The sequence below is a fragment of the Sus scrofa genome, chromosome 3, assembly GCF_000003025.6.
Source record: "Sus scrofa isolate TJ Tabasco breed Duroc chromosome 3, Sscrofa11.1, whole genome shotgun sequence".
Taxonomy (NCBI): Eukaryota; Metazoa; Chordata; class Mammalia; order Artiodactyla; family Suidae; genus Sus; species Sus scrofa.
The window spans coordinates 113,341,197-113,364,309 of NC_010445.4; the positions used below are offsets into that span (position 1 = coordinate 113,341,197).

The following is a 23,113-nucleotide window of genomic DNA, read 5'->3' on the forward strand; positions in this document are numbered from 1 at the left end:
CCTTCCTCTTCTCTCTCTCCTCCATGTGTCTGTCTTATAAGGATACATGCAATTGTATTTTGGGTCCACCCAGATAATCCAGGATAAACTTTTCCTCTCAAAGTCTTTAACTTGATCACATATTCTGCCATAGAGGGTAATAGTCAGTCTTTTGACATATAGGGTACTGTTCTCAGGTTCCAGAAATTAGGATGTGGGCGTATCTTTTGGAGTCCACCACTCAGCTGACCACAAACAGTGTGTGGGAAAGGTCAGCTCTGTGGATGATGAAATCAGTAAGAATTAGGACAGTAGTATTGGACCCCGCTATAGAGGGATATTTAGGGTCTGGATCTGATGGCATAAAATTCAAAACTGGGGCTTTAGGGAAAGGGGGAGAAAATGCAAGAGTGGCAGTGAGGTTCTAGGCGGGCGGCCCCGCCACCTGGAGATGGGCCGTTTGGGGGAAAGGAGAGAGAAGGCGGCTGCCGCTTCAGCTCAGGGAGAGCCGGGTTTCCTCGGAGAGCGAGAAGGCGAAAGGAGCACCTGGAAGGGAGGAGCCGCAGCCAGAGCAGGGATTTTGCCCACGAGAGACTATGAGGCCGAGTGGAGGGTCGAGAGTGGAGGACTGGTCGGAGATGGGTCCTGTGAGGCTACGCGCAGACCCTATGGGAATGAGAATCAGGGCATCTCGGATTGCTCAGGAAACAGGCATACCCTGTGGTAAAGGTTGTGCTGGAATTAGCCCCAGAGAGTCTCCCAGGCGGATCGTTGTGCTGCCGCTGTTACTGGGAGAGGGCCTTGCTAGGAGCAGGCAGAGCTCTGGGCGCCCATCTGTTATTGGTGGTCTGAAGGCCAAGAGAGAGGTGCCCCTAAGTTCTCCTGATGACAGGCTGAGCTGACTGCCTCTGTGCCCCAGGCCCTCCCTCTGAAATTAGGACTTTCTTGGGCCATCCACGAGGTGAAAGGCAGAGGCTGGAGGTATCCTGACTGCGTTTATCAGCATTTTCACTAGGTTGACTGGGATGGTTTTGGGTTTTTTTGGGTTTTTTGCTTTTTAGGGCGCACCACGGCAAATGGAGGTTCCCAGGCTAGGGGTCGAATTAGAGCTACAGCTGCCGGCCTTCACCACAGCCACAGCAACACAGGATCCGAGCCGCATCTGTGACCTATACCACAGCTCACGGCAATGCCGGATCCTTAATGAGTGAGATGTTTTAAATATTGTTCTTTGCAGCATCTGAACATTGCCCCCGTTCTGCCGTGGTATTTGGATGCACTGTTTATTCTTAAACCCATTTACAGCTGCAGAAGTGCTGAGTTTAGAAGCAGAACATTTGAAATGGACTCAGCTATTTAGAAGGATGGATGCTAATCAAAGGAAGTATTGGTGTAAAGTTTATAAAACAATAAGGCCCTTTCTTCAACTAGCCTGATTATTTTTAGAGCAAAGAGATGACAGAGAGGTTTTCCATTACAGAGAAATGTGTGACTTAACCGAAACCCAGCAGTTCTTCAAGTGAGCGGTTTCCTCTGACAGGCATCTTACCCGCAGCCCTTTCTCCAGCGTTAGATCTTTTTTGATGCTTACAGGTGGCCACCAGAGCTGAGCTGGAGCATGTATATCCTGCTTCCATGTGTAGAGAGGGCTAGAGGGGTCTGTAGGACCCAGCAGTGTGAATTGCCTGTCTGTTTCTCCACTAACTCCATAGATCAGTGGTTATTGCCTCTATATCAAGTACATTCTAAGATAGAGATTTCCTGTAGAACTGTTTCTCTAAATAAATGTAATACACGTGTCTCTTATAGTCATTACCTTTAATCTCCATCTAGTGACTACAAAATGTCCATTTATGAAACCGGATTATCTGTCACAAACCAGATATTGTGTTCCCTGTCATTCTCTCCTGGGCTGCTTTTCTTCTTTTTTTTTTTTTTTTTTTTTTTTTTTTTCAGTTGACGTATGGTTGATTTACAATATTATATTAGTTTCAGAGCATAACACTGATTCCCTGAGCTGTCTTTTCTCGCAGCGCCCTCCCTCTGAGTGTTTCCACATAGTTCCAGGTTTTAGATGACCTCCCGCCCCACCCCCCAACCCAACACTGACGGATTTTTGCAGCTCTTAGTTCCAGCCCAAGCTTCTAGTGCAGCTAAGACTGCTATATTCACTGCTGTATTCACTGGGCCCATAGACATCTCCATCTTGAAGTCTCACTAGCTTTTCTGTCAATACATGGTGCTAATAATTTTTTCAGTTTTTTTTTTTTTTTTTTTTTTTTTTTTTTTTGGCTTTTTGCCATTTCTTGGGCCGCTCCTGTGGCACATGGAGGTTCCCAGGCTAGGAGTCCAGTCGGAGTCCACCGGCCTACGCCAGAGCCACAGCAACGCGGATCCGAGCCGTGTCTGCAACCTACACCACAGCTCACGGCAACGCTGGATCGTTAACTCACTGAGCAAGGGCAGGGATCGAACTCGCAACCTAATGGTTCCTAGTCGGATTCGTTAACCACTGCGCCATGACAGGAACTCCCAGTTTGTTTTCTTAGACTTCTAAATAACTATATCACCTGTGGGAAACAGTAATCTAATCATTTCCAATAGTTATACCTTTTTTTTTTTAACCTTTTTGTCTTGGTAAGAACTTCTAAATCAGCACTTTACAAATTGAGAAGAATCAGCTGGGCAGCTTGTTAAATGTAGAGAGTACCCAGTCTCTGTCCTTGGGAATTCTAACTTAGCAGGTCTGAGTTGAGGCAGAGGAATCTGTTTTTTTATTTTTATTTCAAAATTTTTATTTATTTTTTTAATTTTAATTTTCTGGGGGGCCGCACCCACAATATATGGAAGTTCCCCTAGGGGTCAGATGGAAACTGCAGCTGCTGGCCTACGTCACAGCCTCAGCAACGCAGCAGGATCCAAGCTTCACTAGTGACCTGCACCACAGCTCACGGCAATACCGGATCCTTAACCTGCTGAGTGAGGCCCAGGATCAAACCCACATCCTCATGGATAGTAGTCAGGTTTGTTACTGCTGAGCCACAGTGGGAAATCCTGTTTTGTTTTATTTTTAAACAAATACCCCAGGAGTTTTTTGTCAGACAATTTGGGAAAACACTCTTTCAGAGCTGGGTAATAGTGTTGCTTGTCTTTGGTTCCTGGTGTGTCCGTATCGTGTATGACGTTGACTGCTGGCTCCTTTCCTGCCTGGACCTGTGCAGTGTTTGTGACAACCTCTGGAGGTACCTTGTGCCCAGGTGTAGTCATGCAGTGGGCGGTCTCAGCCAGACAAAGAGCTTCTGCTTTGGTAGTTGTTCAATAAACATTTCTAGGCCCTGTTAGGCTTTGGGTCCCAGAGAGTGCTTCCGTACAAAGAAGCACGTGGGTGATCTTCTCGGTTTTCCAACCTTCACGCTCTCTGACCTCCATCCAGCCTCCCTTTCCTGGGACTCTGGCTGCCCGTGGATCTCTTTCCGTAGTACTCTTGTTCTCTGCTCCTTTTTGTTTGAGTGGAGTAGACCCTTTGTTTGCCCAAACCTGAAGTGTTGGTCATGCTTCTCCTTCCTCAGTCTATCCTGCCACGCAATCTGTTCCTGCATTTGAGCCAGAGAACTATCTGTTCCATGTATGCTAGAAGCCGCTTCTAAATCAGAGATGATTTGTAGCACACTGAGGTTTTATCTTATGGAGTAATGTTTTGAAAGCTTCTACAGTTATGTCTTTGGTTTGGGACTTTTATTTATAGCTTTCACTCACAGACAGCACGACGGCAGAACTGAACCATTTCCAGTTGCTTGTTCTACCATATTTTCCTAAGACTTTTCTGTCTCTGAGTCTGTTCTTCTAGCTGCCTTTGTCTCCTCTCCTCCTCATCCTCCCCAGTTTCCCTTGCCACCTTCTCTACAGCCTCTGAGATTCAGCTCAGCCAGTGCCTCTTTTCCTGTTCCCCAGGCTGATGTACATGTCCCTTCATGCTCTCCTGTGGCACTGAACGTCTCTTTTAAGACACTCATCATGCTATTGTAATTATCCGTTCATTTGTCTATTAGCTCAGAAGTCATTAGTATGTTATTAGCCTATGCACTCCCATGTTTGTTAAAGAACTTTATAAAGTTCTCATCTCCCACTTGTTCCAGTTTTTAAACTACTTTCGATCATGGAAATGTTCATTTTATGTCTACCCAACTTGCAAAAAAAAAAATGTGAGAGATTGATGATATTCAGTTATGGCAAGAGTGTGGAGAAGAGGACTCTAGAAGATTCTTGGAGTGTGAATTGATACAGCATTTGAAAAATAAAATTTTAAATGCCCATGACCTTTGAGCCAGCAATTCTTCATATAGGAATTCTCCCACAAAGACTTGTATCAAATATATGAGAATTTTTGTATGAGAACATGGCCAAAATCTCCAACAGAAGCAAAGTGGTTAAATTTATTATGGTCTATATGTCATGATAACTATGGAATTGGAATTTCTTTTCTTTTTTTTTTGTGTGTGTGTGTCTTTTTGACTTTTCTGCAGCATATGGAGGGTCCCAGGCTAGGAGTCTAATCAGAGCTGTAGCTGCCGGCCTACACCAGAGCCACAGCAACTCAGATTCCGAGCTGCATCTGCGACCTATACTACAGCTCACAGCAACGCTGGATCCTTAACCCACTGAGCAAGGTCAGGGATTGAACCTGCAACCTCATGGTTCCTAGTCAGATTCGTTAACCACTGCGCCACAGCGAGAACTCCAATAGCTATGGAATTTCTGCATAGAAGTCAAAATAAGTAAAATAGATCTATATGTACAGATGTGGAAAGAGGCCCATAGTATATACCCACTTCCACTCTGCTCCATCCTCAGAGATAACCTGTATATTATCTTTTTTTGGGGGGTCTTTTTTAGGGCCACACCCGTGGCATATGGAGGTTCCAAGGCTAGGGACTGAATCAGAGCTGTAGCTGCTGACCTAAGCCACCGCTACAGCAACGCCAGATCTGAGCTGCGTCTACGACCTATACCACAGCTCATAGCAACACTGGATCCTTAACCCACTGAGCGAGGCCAGGGATCGAACCTGCGTCCTCATAGTTATTAGATTCATTTCTGCTGAGCTATGATAGGAACTCCAACCTCTATTTTAAATTTAGTGCTTAATATTCCCATTCATGTTTTTGTATTTTTTACTTTACATATGTATATGACCATTAAAATGTATAGCATCGTTTCTCATATTTTTAACCTTCATCAAAATAGCACCATAGTGCACATATCTTCATGCAGCTTCCTTTGTTCACCTACATTGTGTGTAAAATGATCTTCATGTTGATATGATTATTTTCAATGCCATATGAAATTCAGTTCTATTAATATGCTACATTTTACTTATACTCTTATTGATTGATATTCAACTTGTTTCTAATTTTCTACTTTTCCAAACAAAACTTTAGAGGATTTTTTTTGGTGTAGGTCATCTCGTGCAGCCTGGAGAGTTTCTAGGGTATATTTCTAGGAGTGGACTTCCTGAGCCCAGAGGAATGTACATCTTTTACCAGATTTTGCTAAATTGCTCTCCCAGGTGGCTTTACTACTTCACAGTCCCACCAGCAGTGTCTGAGCTCTACCATGTATTCAGGTCTTCATTTATAAGAAAAATGTTACTTTTAATTCTCTTATGGAGGAAAAAAACTCTTAACAAATTGTTTGAAGAAGTTGGGAATGTGAACTGCCAGTTAAAGCTGCAGAGAAAGGAAATTCTGTCCATATCATCAGTCTGATGTTTTATAGGGAAATCCAGTACTCAGGGCAACACTTTCCCCTGCTGTGTATACTGGTAAGCATGCCAGCCCCACACAAAACAGGATGCTTTCCACCCGGGCTAGGTTGATGTCACAGCTCAATTAGGAACAGAGCTTGGCCTTGCACTTTATTTTCGTCTCTACATACTCCCAGCCTTTTCAGTTATAACTTGTTTATGCTTAATGTTTATACTTCAAGGGCGCTCCTCCCACCCCCAGGGTTGGTATGTTTGTAGCCATAACTACTGCAGTGCCTCTTGTCGCACACCTAGGAACGTCAGTCTGCTGATAGTGAATTCCACCAAATGTATATTCTTTTTCATCCCTGAAAAGGAAGCTGAAACTATTTGCTGATCAATCCATGATACTGCTGTTCTTTTTGTTTTTTTTTTTTTCTTACTTAGGGCCATAAGTGCGGCATTTGAAAGTCCCTGGGTCAGGCGTTGAGTCAGAGCTACAGCTGCCGACCTACACCACAGCCACAGCAACGTGGGATCCAAGCCACGTTTGCGACCTGACCACAGCTCATGGCAACATGGGATCCTTAATCCACTAAGTGTGGCCAGGAATCAAACCGCATCTTAATGGATACTAGTTGGGTTTGTTACCGCTGAGCCACAAAGGAACTTCCAATATTGCTGTTCTTTAGACAGCTCCTGCCTCAGCTAGTATTGAACCAGTTGAGATAACAATGGTTCCTTTTTTGTGGGTTAAGAGGTTATAATTTATAAGCATTCATATGTGAACTAATTACATTTTGTTTTACCTAGCTATATTTTCATAACTGTCAGCTCTTACTCTTAAATCTTGCAAGAGTAACAAAATTTACATGGATTATATTTCTCTCATGTAGTAATCAATCAAAATTACAGCTTTACGGAGTTCCCGTCGTGGCTCAGTGGTTAATGAATCCAACTAGGAACCATGAGGTTGCGGGTTCGATCCCTAGCCTTGCTCAGTGGGTTGAGGATCCAGCGTTGCCCTGAGTTGTGGTGTAGGTCCCAGACGCGGCTCAGATCCCGAGTTGCTGTGGCTGTGGTGTAGGCCGGCGGCTATAGCTCCGATTCGACCCCTGGCCTGGGAACCTCCGTATGCCATGGTGTGGCCCTAGAAAAGGCAAAAAGATCAAAAAAAAAAAAAAATTACAGCTTTGCAAATTAAGATAAACTGGAGCTTAGCAATTGTAATTTTTTTATTAATAAAGCAGTTATTCTGAAGCCATTTAAAATAATATGAGATATTACAAAAATTTTAAAATATATTTTTAATAAACAAAAGCAAAGAACTGGGAATTCCATTTCAGGGTGTGGTTTGAGGACATGCTGTCATCTTCCCATCTTGCCCCAAATACTTAGAAATGATAGATTAGAATTTTAAAAATAATCTGCAAGTACCCTAGAGGGGGAAAAAAAGCAGCAGGTCCCAGATGTGAAGAACCCCTGAAAAGTGGATGGGGTCAGTTTGCAGAAGAAAACCTTGGTTCAAAACAGGGGCGGGAAAACACTGCTCCTCAGGATAGAAATAGCATCTAGAATCCAACTAGGAACCATGAGGTTGCGGGTTCGGTCCCTGCCCTTGCTCAGTGGGTTAACGATCCGGCGTTGCCGTGAGCTGTGGTGTAGGTTGCAGACGCAGCTCGGATCCCGCGTTGCTGTGGCTCTGGCGTAGGCCGGTGGCTACAGATCCGATTCGACCCCTAGCCTGGGAACCTCCATATGCCGCAGAAGCGGCCCAAAGAAATAGCAAAAAAAAAAAAAAAAAAAGGAATAGTATCTAGAGTGTCCACACTTAAAAGGTTGATAGGAGTAACTAGGAGAGACTTTGGGCAAGTGACACAGTGACTGCGGTTCTGTAGCACGGCGTGAAGGTGTCTCAGGCAGATGTAGTGTATATAGGACCTTGAGCTGAAGAGACGGGGCTGGGGTCCAGGTGCTTGGCAAATTGCAGGAGAATAGGGATCATAAGACTGTGTTCATAAGACTAGTTACAAAGCTCCTCCATGAGGTGGCACCTTCTGTCCCTCCTTCACTCTCACCAAAACCGAGTCCCACTTCCCCCCTCCAACAGTCAGTGCGCATAGAGTAGACTGTCTCAGCAGGGATCTCAACTACAAAGATGAGCACTTCATGAAAAATCACCACCACAGCCATGCAGAGGAGATGACACAAGAGTTTATTTCAGATGCAGAGTTAGTAGAATAAGCAGAATGAGATCTTAAAATACATATATTTGAACTCTTGGAGAGAAATGAGGAGTTATTTTATCTATCAAAATAACTAAGTGTTGATCTTGGAAATTAAAGCTTTGTTAAAATAAGTAATTCATTAGACAAGCCAGTTAACAGTGTCTGTAGCTTAACAGCAGATTTGTGCTGGATCCTAGAGCAGAGAATTGTTCCTAGGCACAGCACAGAAGGAGAAAGTAATAGGAAAAAATTCTGACACGGAGGATAGGTTGAGGAGTGCCATCTAATAAGAGTTCCAGAACGAGCCTAAAGATAATGCAGGGAAATGATATTTAAAGAAGTAATAGATCCAGTTTCAAGATGGTTGACCAAACACACACTCCCTCTTCCCCCCTTCTGCAGCAAACCATAGAAATGATAAAGCATTAAGTCTGATGAATAAATTCCCTTTCAAAATTGTGAAGGAATGTTGCAGAGCTAAAGCCATAACACGTCTTGAAGCGAAAGAGTTCTATATTAAAGGAGAAGTTGAAGAAAGGACCTCCTTACACTGCCTCTTTGAGGCCCTCACTACTGCCAGGACCCTGAAGCTACTCTGCTGATTTTGTCAGAGCAGATTCAGCATGAGGCCCCCACCCAGGAGGCCACCATTGGTTAAGATGGCAAGTGAACAGTCTTGTGAGAGATGTTTGCATGAAAACCCAGAGGAAGCCTAGCACAGTGAAATATAAACAGCAGAACTACACCCCATGGGGTAGAACAGTCAGAAAGAAACTTTAAAAATAGGTCAATCTAATTTCCTTAGAGGACCAAGAAGAGACTTTCATGCTTAGTACAAGAAGTGGAAGTTATGAAAGTATAAATAATAATGAAAATGAAAAATACAGTTGTTGAACTAACTCACTGGATGGGCTGCATAGCAAGCTGGGTTTAGATAAAAAAGAGATTATTGAACTGAAAGGTTACGGCAAGAAATTCTCCGAAAACTCAGCGTCAGGAGATGAGGGACTGTGAAACAAAGGTTGAAGCATTTAGACTATTTGGAAGTTCCAATATTTATCTAATAGAAGTTGCAAGTAAAGAAAATTGACGAGACAATGTTTGATGAAATAGTGCATTAAAAATTTCCGAAACTTAAAAAGTATGAGCCCTTCAGTAGGCAGCCTACTAACTGTGGAGAAGAATAGATTTTCAAAAGAAGCAACACAAGTCAGCACCTGCGTACATCCTGGTGATAATGAGGAAGAGAAGTTCTTAGGAGACATTAGAAAGAAAAGACTGACGGGCTACAAAACAGTAAGAATCCAGGTGGTATTAGACAAACCACTGGTTTTAAGAAACAACAGAATGTCTTCAAGGTGCTGAGAGAAAATAGATTTGAACTTAAAATTCTGTTCTCACCTAACTCTTTCAGCAGCAAGGACACTACAGTAACATTTTCAGAATTTAAGGACTTTTGAAAGCCCTTTGCTAAAAGAACCCTTAGAAGATACACTGCAGTGGTGGAAAAAATGAACTAAGAAGGTAGTAAAGGGATTTAAGACAAAAAAAAAGAAGCAGAGAAATCAAAAACTATTGAATCTAAATAAATATTGATTGTAAAATATATGGTGATTTTTAGTAAGTTGTAACTTAACAAAAATAGCAACATGGGGAGTTCCCTGGTGGCTCAGTGGGTTAAGGATCTGACATTGTCATTGCCTTGGCTTGGGTCACTGTTGTGGCACAAGTTCAGTCCCTGGCCCAAAACTCCATGTGCCGTGGCATAGCCAAAAACAAAAAACAAACAAACAAAAAAACAGCGTGAATCTGTAGTTGGGGGTGAAAAAAAGAATTAAGAGAATGCTAAAGATTTCCAGAGAAGAATAATAGGATATCATTATCTCTAGCTTGTAAGAAAATAAAATTTTAAATATACATTGAAATATAAGGGTTAAAAAAAATTAAAGGTATCTATTAGAAGAATTAGATTATGAAACTTTAAAACTATTAGAAGAGGAGTTCCCATCATGGTGAAGTGGAAACAAATCTGATTAGGAACCATGAGGTTGCGGGTTTGATTCCTGGCCTTTCTCAGTGGGTTACCGATCCATGAGCTGTGGTGTAGGTCGCAGACGTGGCTTGGATCTGGCATGGCTGTGGCTGTGGCTGTGGCTAGGCCGGTAGCTGCAGCTCTGATTAGACCTCTAGCCTGGGAACCTCCATATGCCATGGGTGCAGCCCTAAAAAGATAAAAACTACAACAATTAGAAGACCTTAGGAAAAAACAACCTTGACCCATACAATAGAAGATAGGAAAATAGAAAAAGAAAAAATCATAGTGGAGTTCCTGTTGTGGCTCAATGGTAATGAACCCGACTAATATCCATGAGGATGCAGGTTTGATCCCTGGCCCTGCTCAGCAGGTTAAGGATCTGGTATTGCTGTGAACTGCAGTGTAGGCTGCAGATGCAGCTCAGATCTGGAGTGGCTGTGGCTGTGGCTGTGGCATAGACGGGTGGCTACAGCTCTGATTTGACCCCTAGCCTGGGAACTTCCATATTGCCATGGGTGTGGCCCTAAAAATATCGAGAAAAAAATCATAGTAAAACAGACAATGCAAAATAAGTTGTTAGAAATACATTTAAACAGATAGAAGTAATTAAAATAAATGAAGATGATTTAAACTCACCTACTAAAAAGATAAGAACTCTCACATAACACAGTAACAAAAACCACATGCTATTTTGGAGAAGAATACAAACCATTGATAATAATGGGATGAAAAAGTAGTATAAAATATAAATCTGAAACAAAACAAGGCAAACAATATTGGGAAGGGCACAGGTGCAGAATTTAAAATGCTAAAAAGTATAACTTGTGAGAGTTGATATCAGTTGTGAGCCTCTTTGTCCTGTTCTTGATAGCCACTGCAGTTTATATATGTTTGCGTGTATATATGTGTGTAAACATATACATTTCTAAATTACTACAGAGGCTTTCTCAGTGGTGTTCCTAATTCTTCCCTCTTACCTTCGGGGTATTCTCAGTATAGCAGCCAGAATGGTTCTGTTAATAATCAGATCCTTGCCAGATCGTTAGCACATTCTAACACCTTCCCATCTTCTTCAGGGCGAAGGCTCTATACCACTCTTGAGTCTCAGCACCTCTCTCACCTCACCTCTTCTCAGCTCCCATCACTCTACTCCAAGCACACTGCACTTCTTACTGTTCCTTTACCACAATAGGCAAGCTCACATCAAGGCCTTTGCACCTGCTCTTCCCTCTGCTTGCAAAGCTCATTCCCCAGATGTCCACAGGCCTCGTTCCTTTACCTCCTTCTGGCCTTTGCCTTTACGCAGAATGGAGCCTTCCCTGACCACATGCGGTAAGATTAGAAACCAACAACAGAAAAAGGAATTCCTATCATGGCTCAGTGGAAACTAATCTGACGAGCATCCATCCGGACGCAGGTTTGATCCCTGGTCTCTCTCAGTGGGTTAAAGAATCCAGTGTTGTCATGAGCTGTGGTGTAGGTCGAAGATTGGCTTGGATTTGGCGTTGCTGTGGCTGTGGTGTAGGCAGGCTGGCAGCTACAGCTCCAATTAGACTCCTAGCTGGGGAACCTCCATATGCCATGGATCGTCCCTAAAAAACAAAACAGAAAAAACAACCAAAAAATAAATAAATAAAATTATACCATGAAGATGAGTGATGATCAAAATGATCAAAATTAAATGATTAGAAAAGCACAACATATCTAAATCTATGTCTTATATCTCAAATGAATACACAAAAGAAAAATTATAACCTTAAAAGTATCTCCTAGGAGTTTCCATTGTGGCTCAGTGGGTCAAGAGCCTGACTAGTATCCATGAGGTTTTGGGTTCAATCCCTGGCCTCACTCAGTGGGTTAAGTATCCACTGTTGCTGCAAGCTGCAGCTTAGGTCACAGATGCAGCTCCGAACCTGCATTGCTGTGGCTGTGCTTTAGGCTGGCAGCTGCAGCCCTGATTCCATCCCTAGTCCAGGAACTTTCATATGCCACAGGTGCATTTCTAAAAGGGGGGGGGGGTATTTCCTAGGAAAGAATGTTTGAAAATAAACCTAGGTTTCAACTCAAACTGAAAAAGAACTACAGATGAACACAGCAGTTATTGAAATATAAATCACAAATATATCAAAAGGGCGATTGGTTGAAAAAATTAGTAAAATGGATCTAATCTATTGACCAGCATAATTTTTTTTTTTTTTTTTTTGCCTGCTCCCACAACATATGAAAGTCCGTGGGCCAGGAATCAAACCCACACCACAGCAACAACCCAAGCCACAGCAGTGACAATGCCAGATCCTTAACCTCCTGAGCAACCAGGAAATGCCACCAGGTGTAATATTTTTAAGTAAAACAAATATCAGCAATAAAAATAGGGATTTGGATATAGTCTAGTTATGCTTCTTTTATAATTGTGAGAGAATACTCAGAACGACTTTATGCTGATGAATTGGAAGACCTAAATGAATATGGACAGTTTTCTAGGAAAACAAATACTGCCAAGAATGATAGACAAAGTTAAAATACTGGAATGAGAATCAAAGGTCTACATGCAGCCCAATCTTCCTAGGCACGCATAACTTCCATCTGCAAATAGACAAAGATAGCACCAGAAAAGAAAACTATAAACCATCCTTATAATATAGATGCCAAAATTCTACATTTAAAACATTAGTAAATTAATTTGGGCATTTCTATTGTGGCACAGCAGAAACGGAACCATGGGATTGCGGGTTTGATCCCTGGGCTCACTCAGTGGGCTAAGGATCTGGTGTTCCATGAGCTGTGGTGTGAATGTCAGATGCGTCTTGGATCTGGCATTGCTATGGCTCTGGCGTAGGCCAGCGGCTATAGCTCTGATGCGACCCCCAGCCTGGGAACCTCCATATGCCACAGGTGCGGTCCTGAAAAGGACAAAAGACAAAAAAAATTAGTAAATTAATTTGAGCCTGGTAAGTAGCATTTATCCTGGAAGTGCAAAAATAATTCAACTTTAAAAGGTCTGTCCAGGACTTCTCATCACGGCTCAGTGGAAATGAATCTGACTAGCATCCATGAGGGTGTAGGTTCGATCCCTGGCCTTGCTCAGTGGGTTAAGGATCTGGCATTGCATGAGCTGAGGTGTAGGTCACAGATGCAGCTCGTTGCTGTGGTGTAGGCCAGCAGCTACAGCTCCGATTGGACTCCTAGCATGGGAACCTCCATATGCCAAAGGTGTGGCCTTAAAAATACAAAAAATTAAAATTAAAAAAAAAAAAGGTCTGTCCATCACACTGGCCTAATGCTAGCTCCAATGGGATGATAGACTAAGCTAATTGTAGCCTCCCATTCCCTGTGGCAATCATGCATGTAGGATTAAATATAATAAAACTGAAATGCAGAATTGAACTTGAATAAAAGTCAGAGAAAATCCTAGCCATCAAAAAATAAACCCAGGAGTTCCCGTCGTGACGCAGTGGTTAACAAATCTGACTAGGAACCACGAGGTTGCAGGTTCGGTCCCTGGCCTTGCTCAGTGGGTTGAGGATCCGATGTTGCCATGAGCTGTGCTGTAAGTTGCAGACTCGGCGCGGATCCCACGTTGCTGTGGCTCTGGCGAAGGCCAGTGGCTGCAGCTCTGATTAGACCCCTAGCCTGGGAACCTCCATATGCCATGAGAGTGGCCCAAGTAATGGCAAAAAGACCAAAAAAAAAAAAAAAATTAAACCCAAAATTGTCATTTCCCCAGGGTTTATCATATTGGATGCCGAATTTAGGCCAGTGAAGGGGGTTAGTGCCTCCGTGGCATAGGAAATGGGTCTACTCAAGGTGAGTAGAACCGATATTTTTTAAAGGCTGGAATTTTGGAAGGGCTGTCTCCTGAGGAAAAGGGACTAAAAATACTCCACGGGCTCAGAGAAGGTACAGATAGGAATCCCATACAAAAAAATGTTTCTGCTAAAGCTGAGCTCATTATCAATTACTGCAAACTCAACTTAGAAACATTCTTCTATGAGGGAGAATCAGCAAACACAACAGTAGCTTTATATGCCAAGAACTTTAGAAAATGATACATTTTAAAAGCCAAAGAACTAAGCTTAGGAATAATGACATTTTAAAAAGGAACAAGTCAACATGAAAAAGGACCAAATTGAACTTCTAGAAATAAAAAAATAAGGTTAAGCTTAATGGAAGGGTTAAATAGCAGATTAGAGACAGCTATAGCAAAACTTAGGGAATGGAAAATAAGCGTGAGAAAATTGACTAGGAAACAGAATATTGAACACAGATATAGGGAAATGGAAAAAGTGAGGCAATTAAAGGATTTGAAGGATAGAATGAAAAGATCAACCTAGAATTCCATACCTAGCTAATCTACTTAAGAGCAAAGAAGGAATATATATTTTCAGAAAAAGTCTCAGTGGGTTTGCCACCAATAAATAAACCATTGTTGAAGGAACTAATAAAGGACATGCTTTGGGAAAAACAGAAACTGAAGCAATAAGAAAGAAATGGGAGGAGTCGTGGCTCAGTGGTTAACAAACCCAATGAGTATCCTTGAGGACGTGAGTTCCATCCGTTGCCTCACTCATTGGGTTAAGGATCCCTCATTGCTGTGGCTGTGATGCAGGCCGGCAGTTGCAACTCCCACTCGACCCCTAGCCTGGGAACCTCCACATGCCTCGGGTATGGCCCTAAAAAGACAAAAAGACGGGGAGTTCCCGTCGTGGCGCAGTGGTTAACGAATCCGACTAGGAACCATGAGGTTGCGGTTCGGTCCCTGCCCCTTGCTCAGTGGGTTAACGATCCGGCGTTGCTGTGAGCTGTGGTGTAGGTTGCAGACGCGGCTCGGATCCCGCGTTGCTGTGGCTCTGGCGTAGGCCGGTGGCTACAGCTCCGATTCAACCCCTAGCTTGGGAACCTCCATATGCCGCGGGAGCGGCCCAAGAAATAGCAACAACAACAACAACAAAAAGACAAAAAGACAAAAAAAAAAAAAAAGATAGAAGAAGAGATTGTACACAGTGGAAATTTACCTTATTTAAATTTACCCACATTACTAAATGTGGGTAAATTTAAATAGATACCATGTGTAAAACAATCATGACCAATTTCGTTGGTCTTAAAATAAGATGCAGCTGAAGTACTAATCAGCTTTGACGTGAATATAGTTGAGGCGTGGTTAAAGGATTTTAAGTTACAGGATGAGAGTATGGATGCTGATGAAGATTGTGGTAAAGGTTCATGTTAAAATAGAGGAGGTTCTGGAGTTCCTGTCGTGGTGCAATGGAAATGAATCCGACTAGGAACCATGAGGTTGAGGGTTCAATCCCTGGCCTTGTTCAGTGGGTTAAGGATCTGGCATTGCCTTGTACTGCGGTATAGGTCGCAGACGTGGCTTGGATCCTGTGTTGCTGTGGCTGTGGTGAAGGCCGGCAGCTGGGGCTCTGATTAGACCCCTAGCCTGGGAACTTCCATATAGCGAGAGTGTGGCCCTAAAAAGCCAAAAAAAAAAAAAAAAAAGAGGAGGTTCCTGGCTTCTCTAAGGATTTAATAAGCTTATGTTTCTGCTCAGATCCCCTCCAAGGGTGGCTTTGTGCTCAGGATGATGTACTCAGAGTAATTTGAAGTGAATGGACAGGAATGGCCTCCGAGGCCCCAATCCTGAGCTTGTTTCATTAGGTTGAAGTGCTCCCAAGTGTCAGGGCCCATGAGCATGAAGGTGAAGACTGTGCGGTGCAAGGAATGAGCTTGAGGCGGATGGAAAATACAGTCATCTGAGCTCAGAGACATTTTAGAATATCTTAGTGCCTGGTCCGCAGTTACCTGAGAAGACCTTAGAGCCACCCTCAGTGGGAGATGTCCCTACCCCCATGCAGCCGAGCTTCCTCCCATGACCCCCAGTGTGGTACCTGCATCTCCAGTCTGTTTCTGACTCCTCGAAAGGATGTCTCGCTGTCCTGGGCTGTCTCCACGATCCCTTGTCCGTTCTCTCTCCGAGTTAGCTTACCCGATGAGGAGCTCTGGGGCACTGTGAAGGGGGTGAGATGGGGCTGCTCATATGAGCTATAGTTTCTACACCTATAAAGTTGAGACTATTGACATCTAATTCATAAGACATTGTGAGGGTTAAAGGAGCCTCTGTATGTGTGTAAAGCACCTCTCAGATGCCTGACATTAAATTCTCAGTAAACATCACTTCCGTTTCAGGGAGGGAAAAAACCCACAACTGCCAGCGAAGTGCACTCAAAGAGTATAATTGCCAAAAAAGGGAAAACAAAATGAAATTATAAAAATAAAACTTAAAAAGGAAAAAAATAAAAGAAAAAATGATGTACAAGGCTATAGAAATAAATCCAAATATGTTAGTAATCAGTGAATTAACTAAATTTCTGGATGAGGAGTTTCCATTGTGCTGCAGCAGAAACAAATCTGACTAGGAACTATGAGGTTACTGGTTCAGTGAGTTAAGGATTCGGCGTTGCTGTGAGCTGTGGTGTAGGTTGCAGATACAGCTCGGATCTGGTGTTGCTGTGGCTCTAGCATAGGCCTGTGGCTACAGCTCCGATTCAACCCCTAGCCTGGGAACCTCCATGTGCCTCGAGTGCAGCCCTAGAAAAGACAAAAAGACCGAAAAATAAATAAATAAATAAAATTTCTAGATAAAAAGAAATAGTTGTCAAATGGATATAAAAAAAAAAAAAGTGGGCTGTGTGCTATTTATAGGAAATAGGAAAAAAAAACCCATAAAACAGATACACACAAAAAAAGTTGAATGTTAAGGATAAAAAAGGCATAAGCTTAATACTGCTATGTTATATACAAAAATTATTAAGAGTAAATCCTATGAGCTCTCATCATAAGGAAAAAAATTTTTTCTTTTGTATTTTGAATCTGTACGAGATGATAAATTTTCACTTATTGTGGTCATCAGTTCATGATGTAAGTCACATCATTATGCCATACATCTTAAACTTATACAATGCTATGTATCCATTATAGCTCAATAAGAAAGAAGAAAAAATACACGCCAGGCCAAGAACTAACCAAAAGTAACCTAGTGAAGTTATATTAATCTCAGAAAATAGATTTCAAGGCAAAAATCTGTATGGGAGAGGTTAAAATGTTATATTTTATATTATGTACATATTACAATAAAAAAATCTTTACCAGAGTTAAAGTTTACAAAAAGTCAAAAGATGAACATAGCAGTTCTACACAGATATACAAGTAATAGCATAGTCGTTATTAGTTTCCAGTTTTAATTTTCAAGAAATTGAAAAATTTGTTATTGAATTAGGTAATTTTAACCCTTTTCCCAACAATTCTTAGAATTGCCATACAGAAAACAAAGAATGTAAGAGTTCCCTGGTGGCTCAGTGGGTTAAGGATCTGGCATTGTCACTGCTGTGGCATGGGTTCGATCCCTGGCCCAGGAATTTCCAAATACCACCAATGTGGCCAAAAAAGAAAAAAGAAAAAAAAGATAATAAATAGTAAAATTTAAGTGGAAGTATGAAGGGTCAAGAATAACAAAGACTCTGCTAATTAAGAATGAAGTTTCAGGAGTTCCCTTTGTGGTTCAGCAGTTAAAGAACCCGACTAGGATCCATGAGGATGAGGGTTCAATCCCTGGCTCTTGCTCATTGAGCTAAGGATCTGGCGTTGCCATGAGCTGTGGTGTAGGTTGCAGACGCAGCTCAGATCTGGTGTTGCTATGGCTGTGGCGTAGGCCAGCGGCTGTAGCTCCTAGCTTGGGAACTTCCATGTGCCATGGGATCGGCTCTAAGAAGCAGGAAAAAAAAAAAAAAAATTAAAGTTTGGAGCACTGGTACTGCCTGAAATTATAAGAGGAAGCTACAACAATTAAATCATCACTGGCTCAGAGATAGAAATAGATGAAATGTCTAGTTTGTAGGAGAAGGATGGATTATTTACCAAGTGATCCTGAGGCAATTGTTATCCTTATTGGATACAATTGGATTATTTCCTTATGCCTATCAAAAAAATCAGTCCTAAGTAGATTCAAACTTCAACATGAAAGATTAAAAACTATAAAATAATGAAGTCAACCTGGGAGAATAGCTTTATGACCTCAGGGAGGGGAGTATTTCTTAAAATACAAAAGGCACAAAATATGAAAGAAAAGATTAATAAGTGAGGACTACTGTACACTTAAAGATGACCATTCTCCAAAAACAAACGTTAAAGGGAAAGTTGTTTGTAAGATATAACTTCTGTAGGGTTAAAATTGAAAAAATATGAAGAACTCTTAAGAATCCGTTAAGAGGAAGACAAACCGAAGGAAACACTCTGCCAAAGACAGGAGCAGGCATTTCACAGATGAAGAAACCCAAATGGCCCATAAACACTGGAAAAGATGCTCAGTCTTTCTAGTAATAAGGGAATTGCACATTAAAACCACAATAACATTCATCCCCTACCAGATCGCAAATGTTAGAATGTCTGACCGTAGCGAGGCCTCGCCAGAATGGAGAGAGGCAGGAAGCCTCTCACACAGCTGATGGGAGTGGAAATTCGCGTAACCACGTTGTAAAAACAGGTTGGCAGTGCCTCGTAAAACTGAATATGTATAACGTATGACCCAATGATTCTACTCTTAGGAAATTCTTTCACGTGGCCAAGAAAGTTTTATAGCGTCATTGTGACCGAGAGGGAAAAAATGGAAACAAACCAAATGCTCATCAGCCCTGGAAAGGCTAATAAATGATAATCTCATTAAGCAGTGAAGTACAATCAGGCCGTGAAAGACTGAATGAATGACAGTTATGTGCTCCAACATCGACACATTGTAACATAATTTTGTGTAAAAGAAGCAAGTTGCAGGGAAAAAAAAAAGTAAGTCTATATAGGTTTGAAGCGTGTATTAAGTCGTGTCGTTTATAGTACATAGTTGCTAAAATAGTAAAGTCAAGGAAATGATTAATACAAAAGCCAGGATTCTGGTTACTAGGAGAGAAACAGGTGTGGTGGGAAGGGGCCCACAGCAAAGCTTTAAAGTGTTGATAGTGGTCTGTTTCAGACAGAATAGTGGCTAGATGGGTGTTTTATCACTTTTCAGACTATACATGTACATTTTATACACTTCGATGTATTTTTAAGCACAACCTGTAATATTTTTGAAAGATGGTAGGAAATATTTTGAAATTGGGTAAAGTGGATTGAGGTATTGAAAATGCTCAAAGAGAAGTTCCCATGATGGCTCAGCAGAAATGAATCTGACTACTATCCATGAAGATGTGGGTTCGGTCCCCGACCTTAATCAGTGGGTCCAGTGGGTCGGGGACCCAGCGTTACCATGAGCTGTGGTGTAGGTCGCAGACTCGGCTCGGATCTGGCATTGCTGTGGCTGGGCTGTGGCGTAGGCTGGCAGCTGCAGCTCTGATTCGACCCCCTAGCCTGTGAACTTCCATATGCTGCACTTGCGGTCCTAAAAGGCAAAATAAATAATTAAGTAAATAAAAGAAAATGCACAAAAATTGAAAATCATTGCCTAAGACAGTCTGGAGGAGATTTAATTTTCTAGGTTAAGGACTCCCCATCTTGGGGTTCTTGGGAGAGGAAAAGTACAAAGACCTGTTGGAGTGCCTCTAGCCTTGGCGCTTAGATGGTGTGGGAGGCAGCAGTCCCTACCCTTGGATCGGATTGCTTTTCTTCCTCCCTCACTCCCTGCACGTCTGTAAATATTTTTTTAGTGACTACCTACCAAGTCCTGGGCACTGTCCTAGGAGCCAAGTAGGCAGGAGAAGTAGTATCTCTGTCTTTCAAGCTCTTTCTCACAGGCTTTGTTAATCTTAGTTTCCTAACCTAGCTCCGCAAAGAAATTCACTTCAGGCCTATATCATCATTCACTCTTTGAGATCTTCTTAAGGAAATCATGTATTTACCTATTTAGACAACCTAATCGTATGCGTTATCTTTAAATTTTTCAGGGTAATACTCTTGTTGGTTTGATCCTGACCCTTAGGTAATTCCTATGTATATTTACTTCCAATCTCTTTCTCCTTCTCATACCTATCAGGCATCTCTTGATGTATCCTAACTATGTGGAATTGGCTTTGATGAATTCATTTTACCTTTCTATCTATATTTTTGAGATTTGGCATGGGATTTGATCTTAAATCTTGTCTTAGGGCAGTATTTTCGAAAGTACAACAAGCATACTGCTAGAGAATATTAGGCAATAGGAAGGGAAACATCTTTTAACAGTCTTATTTTAATGTTTATTGTAAAATATACACATGAAACCTGGGATTTCATGGCTGTTATTACTCAGGATGCAGTTCAAGTAGTCTGTGTGATAATCTACTTCACATAGACTGCATGAATTAATGACCCAGCTGGTCGTTAATGTAGCAAAAAATCGTGAAATGAATGCATGGACTCTTGAGGTAGTGTTTAGTTGTAAAGGTTCTCTTGTGTCCTCTGATTATCGCCTCCCCAAATCATAACTCTCAAAAAATTAAGCTTATGTTGTTTAGTAAGGAAAAAGCAATCTAGAAAATTCGTCTAGGTGAATCATTTATTCAAATAATGCATTCTGTCGTACATCAGTTTCTGGAAATACACAGAAGAATAAAATTTAGATCCTGCCCTTCAAGAGCACTGGTCTAACAGAAATAGGCACATAAATGAGAAAGTGTAACATAGTATTGGGAGGTTGCAGCAGGGGAAATATGTACTTGGCAAGTGGGTAGCTTGGAAAGGTGAGTGCCAACTTGGGGATCAGTGAGGAAGATCTTCAGAGAGGAAGGGAGACATGCAAACAAGTGGTCTTGAGAGATGAGCCAAAAATTTACCGAGAAATAGTTTGGGAAAGGGCGGTCTCACAAAGGCACGGGCTGAGGTGCATTGGGTTACATGAGCAGTTGTTATTTATGCTGAGGTGGGGTGAAGGGAGGAGGAGAGAGGCGGGGGAGCCAGATGCAGAAGCTCCTGAGTAGACCTTAGTCTGTGAATGACGATCGACCATGAAGCAGAAGACTGAGTGATGTCTGGGGCAGTGTAGAGGATGGAGCAGAGAAGGATCAGGGTCGCCCTCCAGCTAGATGTTGGGCAAGGAGAGGATGGGCAATTGTGGGGAGGTTTAGAATTTCTGGGTTCCCCCCCCATTTTTAAAAATTGTGGTTGATTTACAACGTTGTGCCAATTTCTGCTGTACGGCAAAGTGACCCAGTTATACTAATATGTACATTGCCTTTCTTACGTTATCTTCCATCCTGGTCTGTCCCAAGAGACTGGATATGGTTCCCTGTGCTATAGAGTAGGATCTCATTGCTTATCCATTCTAAATGTTAATAGTAGAATTTTTCTACTTGACTTAGCTTCATATAATTTTCAGGAAATTAGATTACATGGAGATTTTCCCCAGAATTTAATGTGTTGAAAGAGACAGTGGTAGGTGATGTGGGGCCGATATATGAAGTTTCTGAAGAAATTGGTACTATTCATCCTGTTATCAACAAGGTATTACTTATCTTTCCCCATATAGTCATAAAGGTAAACAGATTTTGGCTTATTTTGTGTTAAAATATAGACAGGCAGCATATAAAAGTTAAGTAGAGATGTGCTATTGATGAGACACACAGCTACAAGCAAGTTCCATTTTCCACAGCTGTGAGCTGTGTAGGTCATAGATGCAGCTTGGATCTGGCATTGCTGTGGCTGTGGTGTAGGCTGGCAGCAACAGCTCCAATTTGACCCCTAGCCTGGAAACCTCCATGTGTCGTGGGTGAGGCCCTAAAAAAAAAGAAAAAGAAAGAAAACACTGATAAGTATACTCATAAGCAAAGGAGACTGAAATGAAAAATAAATAAAATTCTTTTTCATTCTTTTGAAAATTCAATTCCTTATTTCCTTGTTTTCTACCTTGACACAGAAATCCCCTGCAAAGAAGCTGAGCCATGCAATTAGTAAATCCTTGGGGTGTGTACCCACCAGAGAACCCCCGCATCCTGTTTTTCCTGAGCAACCAGAGAAACCACTGGACCTTGCAAATATAGTGTAAGTATATACCTGGAGATAGATATGGCTTATACTGAAATGGAAACCTTGCTGAATTCTTTTGGATCAAAACCAAATATCACTTAACATGAACACTTAACCTTCGGTTTTTACTTTACTTTGGGGGAATTTAGGACTTCAGGCATTCAGCTCTTTAAATCACCATGGAATGTCATCAGTATCTACGTGGAAGCCCAGCTCCTGAGTTAGCTCCTGAAGCCTAAGTACAGAGCAGTCTCCATCAGAAAATTAATACATTGAGTAATTATTGTGCTGGGTCTGGCAAGGTTGCCTTTTACTGTTTGTGTGTTCTTCCCTTAACTCGGCAGTAAAGATCTTTTATTCTCTGCAACAATTAATGCCCATAGAGCTTTTAAAAGTAGTTTAAAACAACCTGCAATTGAAAATCAATCCAACTTGCTCTTTTTGTATTGAGAGAAAATTAGGAAACAGAAAACTATACTCTATAAATAAAACTAGTGGGTTTTTATTTTTATTTTTAGTTAAATGTTCTTGTTAAAGAAAAAAAAAGCTGGAAGAAAACAAAAAAGCTAGAGAAATAAAGTGGAACAGTAAGGAGGAGGAGAAACAGCGAAGGATAAGATTCAGCCTCTAGCCTGATTTCTTCCCTCAATTAAATAATGATATTGAGTGTACTCTGCTGGTGGTAGGTTTTTGAACATTATTCTTTATCGGATGTTTACAAGTTTCCCTACTGGAATAGATATCCATTTTCTTTTACCTACTTCAGTGAGCTCAGCTCATTAGGTTCTTGATCCTTTCTTTCATTTAGAAATTTTTTGAACTTTCATATTTATTAAAATAGTACATATAGATTAAGATTTCCTAATGCAGAAAAAATACAATAATACATATAATGAAACACAGCCTGTCCTCCCTGCTTTATCGTGCTTTGTCTGGGTTATAGATCAGCTAGCGGATACCTCCATGTCTCTAAATAATATATTTAAAGCACCTTTTCTTGGCTTTATACGTTTTGGAAAGTATTGAATTTGTTTTGTGGTGTAAGGGACCAGCCTCATTTATAACTCCACGTATTAACCCATCTCAGCTTTTGGTAATTATACCATCATTTAAGAAATGAGGGTGTTGGAGTTCCCGTCGTGG

The 23,113-nt window shown here is 41.6% G+C and overlaps 1 protein-coding gene across 30 annotated transcripts in view; it reads left to right on the top strand.

The window, feature by feature from the left end:
- DTNB (dystrobrevin beta) overlaps positions 1 to 23,113 on the top strand; it is a 247,849-nt gene that overhangs the window by 112,036 nt on the left and 112,700 nt on the right. For all 30 annotated transcript variants that reach the window (XR_002342818.1, XR_002342817.1, XR_002342819.1 and 27 more), the window contains one exon: positions 21,861 to 21,985. Coding sequence is in view for 26 of the 30 variants with exons in the window: in XM_021087742.1 (XP_020943401.1) it covers positions 21,861 to 21,985 (125 nt within the window). In the remaining 4 variants the exon portion in view is untranslated. The remainder of the gene's footprint in view (positions 1 to 21,860; positions 21,986 to 23,113) is intronic.